The sequence below is a fragment of the Carex rostrata genome, chromosome 7, assembly GCF_964058835.1.
Source record: "Carex rostrata chromosome 7, lpCarRost1.2, whole genome shotgun sequence".
In the NCBI taxonomy this organism is placed as follows: Eukaryota; Viridiplantae; Streptophyta; class Magnoliopsida; order Poales; family Cyperaceae; genus Carex; species Carex rostrata.
Window position 1 is genome coordinate 11,095,382 of NC_135924.1, and position 12,323 is coordinate 11,107,704.

General features: G+C 34.6%; 1 protein-coding gene across 3 annotated transcripts in view; it reads left to right on the forward strand.

The window, feature by feature from the left end:
• Positions 1-9,456, forward strand: part of LOC144557570 (wall-associated receptor kinase-like 1) — a 24,954-nt gene extending 15,498 nt beyond the window's left edge. The window contains exons 1-3 of one of the 3 annotated variants that reach the window (XM_078306156.1): positions 7,021-7,547; positions 7,684-7,842; positions 8,181-9,456. In XM_078306156.1, coding sequence (XP_078162282.1) covers positions 8,481-9,293 — 813 coding nt within the window. In that variant the 5' untranslated portion in view covers positions 7,021-7,547; positions 7,684-7,842; positions 8,181-8,480 and the 3' untranslated portion in view covers positions 9,294-9,456. Of the gene's footprint in view, positions 1-7,020; positions 7,548-7,683; positions 7,843-8,180 lie in introns of those variants that run through there. The other 2 variants (XM_078306154.1, XM_078306157.1) reach the window with 2 other exon arrangements.
• Positions 9,457-12,323: the final 2,867 nt, after the last annotated feature.

A 12,323-nucleotide genomic window follows, 5' to 3' on the forward strand; every position in this document is an offset into this window, starting at 1 on the left:
GGCTTGCGATCACAATCACAATTGTCTACTCCATTGAAGATGAGATACTCTGTCATATTTTTCAGATAGCCAGAGAAAAGAAAGAGAGGATTGCAAGTTCTTGGAAGGACTCGAGAGCCAACAACTCAAGTCAAGACCAGGAGCTTATCAACCTAGAGTATTGGAAGCTGTCTGATTGATAGCATACGGAGGCTTTTGAAGATGGAAAGTAAGTTCTGTTGTGCCTTAAGTTTAATTTCTTACATAGGACTAGATCTTGGTTAGGGTTTAAAGTAATTAGAAAAACCCACAAAATAAATCCAACACGTGGTATCAGAGCCAAGTTATGTAGGAATTAAGGTTTTAATGATCTAGATGATACCCTTAAGCCATCTTTATTAAGTTTTAATTGCTTTCTGTTTTGTATCGAATTTAATTGTTGCAATTAGTTTGATAAAATTCGCATTAATTAATTTTTTATGCATTTTTTTTTGAAATTTTGAATTGTGCCATTCCTTGCGCTTTGTGCGATCTTGGAGAGGTTTTGTTTGAGATTTTAATTTTGATTTGCATAATTTATTAATTTCTGGAATGATATGAACGTGCCCTGATTTGCGTTCAAAAGGTTTTAAGTTATGCAACAATTTAGGGTTTTAAAATTCAAATTAGGGGCAATGAAGTTCAATTTTCTAGGTCTGAAATTGATTAGTCTCTAGATCATTATACCGGTTACAGACCTTAGGAATAAATGTAAGTAATTGTTAAGTAAAGTATGCTATTATTAGCCTAATTAGTTATAGAATTTTGCCATTATCTATAATTAGTATTTAACTAATTAAGGGTGGGATAAAATAAAAAATAAAAAACTAAATTCTGGTCATGTTTATAGCAAATTTGAGCATAATATTATTTAGTAAATTCTAAATAAGATTATTCGGTTATTTACAAATATAAGCACAAAGTTTTAGTTGTCTTTAAATAGAAGCATAAATTTATTTGGATATTTCTGAATAACATTATTTTGTTATTTCAAAATAAAAGCATAAAGTATTTCTAAAAATATATATTTTGGAGAATACTAATTAAAGTGTTTCTAAAGCCTAGTATTTATTTTTGATGAATATAGTTAACATATGAAAATTAGTTTATTCTAATTAAAGCTCCCATTAGTTACTGTACTCTAATTAGGACGAGTAGTCATTTTAGGATACGTCCTAGAATAGGCTTTAGGCATAGTTTTAGGATCTATTTAAAGGCAATTAGGATTTACATGTGTCGTTAATTTTGTACGAGTTGAGCACTGATTGTTCGTAAACGAACCTCTCTGTGCGAGACAAGTGCAGGGTGGCACATGACAAGTTTAAAATGACGTGCTAGAAATGGATGTGAGTGTTAGCTTTCCCAAAGGAGGGTTAGCGCTTGCTGAAATTGTTTAGTGCATAAGGGTAGTGTATAAAGATAAGTTGCAACACACATGGACTAGCGATGTCTAGAAAAGCATCGGGGGCTTGGAGCATAAGCGATCTGTCTGTGATCCTCCTCCCCCCGTTGACTGGCCTGGTCGTTAGTTCATGGATATGTTAATTTGACCCAAAGGTTGATTGACAAAAAGGTTACATGTTTGTACTTTATTCACTACACCAGAGTGCCTGAAGGTAATGATTGCACCCCAAAGGTGTTTCATTATTGAATGGTGTTTTGGCTAAAAATTTAATTGAGAAAATAGTTTTACACAGGCCTTTACATATATTTTAGAATTATGATTAAGGATCAAATCGTGACGCATCGTATCTAAATTATCTCTTGGTTCTTGAATTTTCAGATCTAAACATAATGACAAATCTAAGTCAGATTAAGCCCCTCATGGGGAACAATTTCAAACAATGAGAGGAAATGCTGAAATTAGTCTTAGGGATCATGCAATTGGACACAGCACTGAGATTTGATCGCCCCAAGCCTAATAAAGAGGGTGAGGTAAACTCCCCAAGAGAAGACTGATATTGAAAAATGGGAGCATTCAGATCGCATGTGCATAATGGTGATGAAGCAAACGATCCATTAGATATTTTGAGGCATAATACCTAATACAGAAACCGGCGCTAAAAATTACCTTAAGGCCCTTGAAGAGAAATTCACAAAGAGTAAAAAGACTGAAGTTAGTACACTCTTTGTGAAGTTGGCAACAATAAAATACAAGGGAAAAGAAGGGGTTAGAGAGCATGTTATTGAGATGACAAGATTGCAACGTGCCTTGGCAGGGCATAATTATGACATCTCTGATGAGGTTCTCATTGAGTTCATTTTTCTGTCTCTCTCGTCTAACTTTAGTCAATTCAAGTTGACTTATAATTGTCAAAGAGAGACGTGGACACTACCTGAGTTTGAGGCTCAGTTGGTGCAGGAGGAAGAGAGACAGAGAATGACTAAGGAAAAAAGTGCTCATGTAGTAACATCTAATCCTAAGGGTAAAGTCAAGAAGCGTAAGTTTACTGCCAAGGAAAAGGAACCCACCAAGGCAGCTGCAGATAAAGGGTAAAGGCAAGAAGCGTGAAACTAATGCATCTTTGTCTGCAGCTGCCTTGGTGGGTTCCTTTTCCTTGGCAGTAAATTTACGCTTCTTGCATTTACCCTTAGGATTATATGTTACTACATGAGCACTTTCCCCTTAGTCATTCTCTGTCTCTCTTCCTTCTGCACCAACTGAGCCTCAAACTCAGGTAGTGTCCACGTCTCTCTTTGACAATTATAAGTCAACTTGAATTGACTAAAGTTAGACGAGAGAGACAGAAAAATGAACTCAATGAGAACCTCATCAGAGATGTCATAATTATGCCCTGCCAAGGCACGTTGCAATCTTGTCATCTCAATAACATGCTCTCTAACCCCTTCTTTTCCCTTGTATTTTATTGTTGCCAACTTCACAAAGAGTGTACTAACTTCAGTCTTTTTACTCTTTGTGAATTTCTCTTCAAGGGCCTTAAGGTAATTTTTAGCGCCGGTTTCTGTATTAGGTATTATGCCTCAAAATATCTAATGGATCGTTTGCTTCATCACCATTATGCACATGCGATCTGAATGCTCCCATTTTTCAATATCAGTCTTCTCTTGGGGAGTTTACCTCACCCTCTTTATTAGGCTTGGGGCGATCAAATCTCAGTGCTGTGTCCAATTGCATGATCCCTAAGACTAATTTCAGCATTTCCTCTCATTGTTTGAAATTGTTCCCCATGAGGGGCTTAATCTGACTTAGATTTGTCATTATGTTTAGATATGAAAATTCAAGAACCAAGAGATAATTTAGATACGATGCGTCACGATTTGATCCTTAATCATAATTCTAAAATATATGTAAAGGCCTGTGTAAAACTATTTTCTCAATTAAATTTTTAGCCAAAACACCATTCAATAATGAAACACCTTTGGGGTGCAATCATTATCTTCAGGCACTCTGGTGTAGTGAATAAAGTACAAACATGTAACCTTTTTGTCAATCAACCTTTGGGTCAAATTAACATATCCATGAACTAACGACCAGGCCAGTCAACGGGGGGAGGAGGATCACAGACAGATCGCTTATGCTCCAAGCCCCCGATGCTTTTCTAGACATCGCTAGTCCATGTGTGTTGCAACTTATCTTTATACACTACCCTTATGCACTAAACAATTTCAGCAAGCGCTAACCCTCCTTTGGGAAAGCTAACACTCACATCCATTTCTAGCACGTCATTTTAAACTTGTCATGTGCCACCCTGCACTTGTCTCGCACAGAGAGGTTCGTTTACGAACAATCAGTGCTCAACTCGTACAAAATTAACGACACATGTAAATCCTAATTGCCTTTAAATAGATCCTAAAACTATGCCTAAAGCCTATTCTAGGACGTATCCTAAAATGACTACTCGTCCTAATTAGAGTACAGTAACTAATGGGAGCTTTAATTAGAATAAACTAATTTTCATATGTTAACTATATTCATCAAAAATAAATACTAGGCTTTAGAAACACTTTAATTAGTATTCTCCAAAATATATATTTTTAGAAATACTTTATGCTTTTATTTTGAAATAACAAAATAATGTTATTCAGAAATATCCAAATAACTTTATGCTTCTATTTAGAGACAACTAAAACTTTGTGCTTATATTTGAAAATAACCGAATAATCTTATTTAGAATTGACTAAATAATCTTATGCTCAAATTAGCTATAAACATGACCAAAATTTAGTTTTTTATTTTTATTTTATTTTATCCCACCCTTAATTAGTTAAATACTAATTATAGATAATGGCTAAATTCTATAACTAATTAGGCTAATAATAGCATACTTTACTTAACAATTACTTACATTTATTCCTAAGGTCTGTAATCGGTATAATGATCTAGAGACTAATCAATTTCAGACCTGGAAAATTGAACTTCATTGCCCCTAATTCGAATTTTAAAACCCTAAATTGTTGCATAACTTAAAACATTTTGAACGCAAATCAGGACACGTTCATATTATTCCCAAAAATCAATAAATTATGCAAATCAAAATTAAAATCTCAAACAAAACCTCTCCAAGATTGCACAAAGTGCAAGGAATGACACAATTCGAAATTTAAAAAAAAATGCATAAAAAATTATTTAAAGCGAATTTTATCAAACTAACTGCAACAATTAAATTCGATACAAAACATAAAGCAATTAAAACTTAATAAAAATGGCTTAAGGGTATCATCTAGATCATTAAAATCTTAATTCCTACATAACTTGGCTCTAATAGCACGTGTTGGATTTATTTTGTGAGTTTTTCTAATTACTTTAAACCCTAACCACGATCTACTCCTATGTAAGAAATTAAACTTAATGCACAGTGAAACTTACTTTTCATCTTCAAAAGCCTCCGTATGCTATCAATCAGACAACTTTCAATAGTCTAGGTTGATAAACTCCTGGTATTGCTGGTAAGTGTCTGTCAGGCCGAGTCATGTAAGAACTCAGTTGCTTGGTTCTTTTGATTCTTATCAAAGAAAAACTGGTTTGACTTTCCAGGATGTCCACATCGGATGTTTAGCTCTAAAAAACTGTTGTATCCGGGGGCGATTTTCGAATGCTGGAATACGATAAAAATGCAGTTTTTCTTTTAAGGTTTTATTATATCATTAAAATGAATTATTGGTGGAACTAAATACTTCATTTTAATGATATATTAATTAAATAGCTTTATATGGAGCTTGTAAAGTGTCCGTTAACTTGGTTCTTTTGTTGGTATTGCTGGTAAGTGCTTTGTCTTTTTTTGAGTGAAGGCCCTTAGGCAAATATATTAAAAGAAATAGTTTCTACGTTACATTATTCACTGGCTATGTATGCGCTATCATAATTGGCACAGCCAATCGCTTTTACCAATAAGGCCGAATTCAAATTCTAAACAGCAGAATTGAACGGAAATATGAAAAAACAGCAAGTAAACAGTGCCTGTTATCTGATTTGACTAAAATTCATATATAAAGAGCTCATATAAGTAGAAACTAGAAACAAAGCTTTTTATTTGATTTGACTAAAGTTCTCCAAAGGAGAGTTGCATACAAATTATTTTTTTATCAATTTTTTTCCTACTTTTTGACTACAAAATAAGCTTTTGTAAAAAAAAATCCGAGTTACCGATCTGATTCTTCTGATTTCGGCCGATTCATCCGATTCCGATTCCATAGTCAAGATCCCGATTCCGATTCCATAGTCAAGATCCTGATTTCGATTCCGATTCCGAGTTTCAGAACTATGTAGTAATTGACAAAAAATACCCACAGTTAAGCAGAGCTACGTACCCTCACCCACGGCCATGGGTGATCCGGCAAGAGGGAATGGGGTTTAGGGTTTAGGGTTTCCTTCCTATCTAGCTCCGTAAAAAAAAGGAGAAGTGCTGGAAAGGAAAAAGGGGGAGCATCAGGCTAGAAAGAAGCATATCGTGAAGTTCTTCTTTGCCTGCGTACCAGGTTCTCTACAACCTAAAAGAAAGAATCTATTCCAAAGATTCGCCCTAGGACACCCATCTACTTCCCTTCCAAGGTACTCCATGCTTTGATTAGCATCCATCCATATTCAAAGTACATGCTTGTCCATATTCTCACTCAAAGGACTTCCCTCTATATATAGAAAGTTTTTTTTGACCCCCATTTATTTTCTGCATTTATACGTGATTTTCTATAGAGTTTGAGTAATATACTGTGGGTCTTGTAAAATTGATGCCCATACATGAAACTTTTTTTACACCCATAGCTTTAAAGTCTGGCTCCGCCCCTGCCCACGACGCCCAATGGTCGGCCTGTCCGGCCCGCGGGGTCATCGGGTAAGGCTGGACCTAGGCTTGGATCCTTTCGGGCATGGAATTGGATAAGGCTCGGTTGTTGATAAGATCCTATTTATATATATTCAACTACTTGCACACACACACAAACACACTGAATCACAAGGCCAGAGCAAGGACTCTAGTTTTGAAGAGTAACAAGAGAGCAGGCTGTTCTCTCTCTCAATCACAAGTAACACCAAACTCTGAACTTTCTGGCTAGGCTGAATTTTGGGTCAGCTCTAAGTTGAAAAAAAAAAAAAAAGACCCAACACTTTGACACTTGACAGTATGAATTTAGGTTGGAACTACCACAAATATTAAAGTTTAGAGAGAAATTTTATTATAGTTTTTTTTTCAGGTTAGATGGCATTAAGTCTCTAACAAATATATTAAAAATACAAAAGTATTTACAAGAATTTTATTGTAGTTACATGTCAAATTTTTTGCAGTTCACTTAGATTGGTAATGCCTAATTTACTTGACAATTGACTTTTGTTCCTTCTTTGAGTTCTTTAATTGCTCCTCTGAAATCTGAGAATCCCCATAAAACAAGTCAAGTTAGAAACAGGGTTCTGTGTTCATGGCATACTAATATTGCACATGACCAACCAACCTAGTAGCAACAACGTGATTGTTGAACTAATTTTATAGCAATTATTGCCAGCAATATTGTATAACAATTCATCTAAGGAGACAATTTTCCACCTATGCACAGGATCTCAAATACCCACAATCTACTTGTGGTAATCGGATGCACCACCATGGCCTATATCCAAAGCCAGAGAGATAGCAATAGTCACTATTTGTATGACTACTTCACTGGCTGCCTGTCATACTGCAATGACTCAAACATCATAATTGATGGGTCCTGCTCAGGCGTGGGTTGTTGTCAAGTTACCATTCCTTCAGGTCTTACTGATAACTCGGTTACTAATTTTAGTGGCTACAACCATGATGGATTGCTATCCTTTAACCCTTGTGACTATGCGTTCTTGGTGGATAAGGATTGGTTTCAATTTGGCAAGTCAAACTTGACCATGTCTACAAACACAAGCGTGCCAGTGTGGCTCAATTGGGCAATAAGGGAGAATAATTGTGCACAGGCACAGAAAAACCCAGAATTATATGAATGCCGTAACAGGAATAGCGAGTGTTATGATTCTGTTAATGGCCCAGGATATCTTGGCAAGTGTTTAAAGGGTTATCAGGGTAATCCTTACCTTGTTAATGGATGTGCAGGTAAAATAACAAGCACAATCAATTGCTCGTCATTTTTTTATTTTTTGAATCAAGCTAGAACATGCTTAAACAATTTTAAATTATAGATCAATAGTAACTAAATGTTTGCTCACCTAGATGCCAATCAATTGTGCAGATATAAATGAATGTGAGTTACCTAATGAATATCCTTGTCATGGAATCTGTTACAACAAGGAAGGTTCTTACGATTGCAAGTGCGAATCAGGCAAACATTGAAATCCATTTAATAATTCTTGCACTGACAATTTTCCCCGGAGTGACAGGCTTGCAATTGGTGAATTTCAGTATATTCATTTCCCTTCAGAACTTGGATGTTTCAGCATTGCATTCTATAGTTGAACTTGATCTACATTAAAATATGATGTTTTGCTAAGCTTTTGCTTGAATTAATTCAATATGTTATTTGACCAAATTCGATTATTTATGGTAAGGATTGATAGTAATCAATAACGCTCTCTGAGAATTTAAGGAGCCAATAATTAGTCCATAACATAATAAAAGTAAGGAAGGATGCTTGTACATGTACAAGTTTCTATTTCAATAGATATTATTTCTAATTAGCTCAACTTTATTTTAGCATCACTTGACATCAGATTTAATTTCGATCTCCAGGTATTAGTGCTAGTACGGTTCCTCTGCTAATTGTAACTCTTTCGATGATTTTTGTGTGCCAAAAGAGGCGGCTGCAAAGAGAAAGAGATATGTTTTTCAAGAAAAACGGGGGGCTAATATTATACAACCAACTGGTGTCAAGAAAAGTTGAGACGATGAAGATCTTCACGGAGGAACAATTGGTAAAAATCACAAACAACTTTTCGGTGGAAATTGGTCATGGAGGCCAAGGGACGGTTTACAAAGGGCTTATGGAAGACAATCGTGAGGTTGCAGTAAAGAAATGTATGGTAGTAGGTGATGAAGGGAAAAAAAGAAGAGTTCATGAACGAAATGATTATACTTTCACAAATAAATCATAAAAATGTGGTGAGGCTCAAGGGTTGTTGTTTAGAACTAGATGTGCCAATGCTCGTGTACGAGTACATTCCCAAGGGTACTCTCAACAAATTTCTTCATGGAAACAACCAGCTGCATATTCCTTTAGAAACCCGTTTACAGATTTGCAACGATGCAGCAAAAGCCCTTGCACATTTGCATTCAGAAACTGACCAACCTATCCTCCATGGTGATGTCAAATCAGGCAACATTCTCTTAGACAACAAATACATGGCAAAGGTCTCTGATTTTGGCGTATCAAGATTTCTATCAATGGATAAGACCCAGATTGCTACTTTTGTGAAAGGAACATTAGGTTATCTAGATCCTGAGTTTGTGCAATGCCAGAGGTTAACAGAGAAAAGGGATGTATATAGTTTCGGTGTTGTTACACTTGAGCTTATCACAAGAAAGAAGTCAGTGTATCGCCTTGAAAACAATGAACCGAAGTCTCTCGCTCATGAGTTTCTCTTAGCAATGAGACAAAATAATAAGGCTGAAGAGCTTTTTGATCGGAATATTGCTACTGAGGAAAACCTGGAGCTGCTTGTTCAGGTTGCTAAAATTGCAGAAAAGTGTTTAAGGCCGACCAGAGAAGAGAGGCCAACAATGACAGAAGTAGCAGAACAGTTGAAGGGATTGATGACAGCGCTACGATCAATGCGAGCATCTGAATTCTATATGGGGTCCCCAAGGCCGTTCCCTGATTCCGACAGTGCCGCCTTATTAAATTAATAATCATAATATATGTCGATGATTTATTATAATTATGTTGTACGTACATTTTCATTTACTTTGGTTTGGTATTTCGTTCAATCCATGTTTGTATTGTATAAACTTATTTTTGAGTGAAGGTGCTAAATAAAAATTCATGAAAAAGGAAGAATTTATATGAATATTTTTTGTAATGTTGAAATCCACTAGAATAAAATGACACACGAAATACAATGTTGAAATACAATGGTATTTAACTAGTAAGAAATTTATAATGTTGAAATCCACTAGAATAAAATGACACACGAAATATGTATTTATTTGCAAAGTTCCATCCATGTATTAGTATTTGTTCACTACATTCTATTGTAAAATTGCATTCTTAAATTAGAATTTCATAAAAGTAAAGAACCAGGCTATTATCTTTATGCATTAGATATTTCCTAAAGCGTATTGTGCATTTAAGTATAATTTAGTTTAAAGCAAAAAATATAAGGTATTGCGTATGGGCATAATCGGTATAAAAAGGAGAGAATGATTCTTGCTCTCAATATTGTAAATTGAGTGCTCAAAATAGCAGCCCCTTATGGCTATAAAGAATCCGCTTATCTCAAATCTGACGAGTTTACTTTGCCATCAACCGAAATACACATCCCTTTTCCCCTCGATTGCAACCAATTAAAATTAAATCGGATAAGTTTACTTTGTGGTCTTTTAAAGTCCCTTCCAACTATCTTAGCTTTCAAACTAATTTTCTCCAGTTTGCACACAGGTTCATGGTGGTCCCAACCATGATACCATACCGATGAAAATTCGAAGAGAACACAAAGAAAGATGATTTTTTATTTATTTAACTAAGGAAAAACAATATAGAAATTAATGTTTGAAGATGGGTTTCTTGGTTGGTGCAGATAATGATAAATGACTAGAATTTCTTGAATACAAGGACCTTAAAGAAACATATAAAAAAGGAGGGTGCTGATTAGATAGAAATATAGAATACAAAAGCTAACCTTCTACATATCACTCCACTAATTGGGATGCACAAAAGCAACAGCACTAACAATATTTAAATACATTGTAATTGGATGTCTGGTCCTGTGTTTTGTTATTATTTAAATACATTTTGGGTCGATTGTTTTCTTAGGTTAATGGTACATATATGGCTACGGTGCTATGGGTTGCATATATATATATATATATATATAGGATTTGGCTATATATATATATATATATATATATATATAGGATTTGGCTACGGTGCTATGGGTTGCATAGAGAGCTACGGTGCTACGGCTCAATATTCGAGTTTTCAAAATCCTAACGGTCGATCCGAACCATTCATCTTGTTTTCCATATTAGTATGTGTTTGGAGACCAAATTTTACATTTTTTGAAAATTTTTTACTATTTTTTTAGATAGGTAGAAAATCAAATATCTGAATGGTGTATAATTTTTTAGATCAAGTGATTTTCTACCTATCTAAAAAAATAGTAACAAATTTCCAAAAAATGTAAAATTTGGTCTCCAAACACATACTAATATGGAGAACAAGATGAACGATTCGGATTGACCGTTAGGATTTTAAAAACTCGAATATTGAGCCATAGCATCGTAGCCAAATCCTATATATATATATACACAGAGAGAGAGAGAGAGATGGGCTACGGTGAGTTGCGAAGTAAAACACGTTTCTACTTCACGTAATATCTTCATTTTCAAAGTTCAAAACGTCGATCCGAACCACTCAACATGATCTCCATATTGAAATGTGCTTGGAGACCAAATTTTATATTTTTTGAAATTTTTTTACTATTTATTAAGCAATTTTGAAAATCTGAAAATCCAGGTTACTGTAAAAATTTCTAGACCATTGGATCGGCGATTTTCAAAATGGCTTAATAAATAGTAAAAAAATTCCAAAAAATGTAAAATTTGGTCTCCAAGCACATTTTAATATGGAGATCATGTTGAGCGTTCGAATCGACATTTTGAATTTTAAAATCGTAAAATATGAGTGTGAAGTAAAATAGTCACTTTACTTCGCAACTCACCATAGCCCATCTCTCTCTCTCTCTCTCTCTCTATATATATATATAATTTTATTTTTGTTGTAAAATAAAGATAAAGAAAAGTAAACAAGATATTGAGAATGTATAACAATGGCTATCTTTTATTCATATGCTTTTCTTTTTGATGTCTCCACTATAAGTGAATATGTTTCTTCATAATCGACTCTAGGTATTTGTGTAAAGTCTTGCGCCACTAGCCTTGCTTTATATCTCACAATCTCATTTTTTTCATTTCTTTTTATGACAAATACCCATTTGTAACCTACAGGGTTAACATTTTTGGGCGTTTGAACTACAGGTTCAAATACTTACCGTTTGTCTAATGAACTTAATTCTGCTTGTATGTCATCTTTCCATTTAGGCCAATCATTTCTATGTCTACACTCTTGTAGAGTTTTTGGCACATCATCTTCTTTTGTAACATCGCTTGCCATAGTGAATGCAAAATTTTCATCAACATGTGTTTCATTTCTATTTAATATAGTACCATTTATTACATAATTTATAGAAATCTCATAATCATTTGGTACTTGAGTTTTCTTCTAGAACTTCATCAACCTCTTCTGGGGTTTTATCAACTTCTTCATGAGTTCTACCATTAATCTCTTTTGGATTTTATATACTTCTTCAGGAGTTTTACTGTCAACCTCTTCTGGGGTTTTATTGACTTCTTCAGGAGTTTTACTGTCAACCTCTTCTGGGGTTTTATTGACTTCTTCAGGAGTTTTACTGTCAACCTCTTCTGGGGTTGGACCAATTGTTTTATTCTGCCTTTTCCTTTTACGTGGATTTATATCCTTAGAACCAAGTGGTCTTCCACATTTTCTATGCACATTAGTTTCATTAGATTTTTTTTAATGTCAATTCGAGCAGATGCGTTTATAGCTGGAATATGTGATTTAGTAACTCTATTCGTATCTGTGAATGCATCAGGCAATTCATTTATAATTCTTTGCATATTTATGATATTTTGAACTTC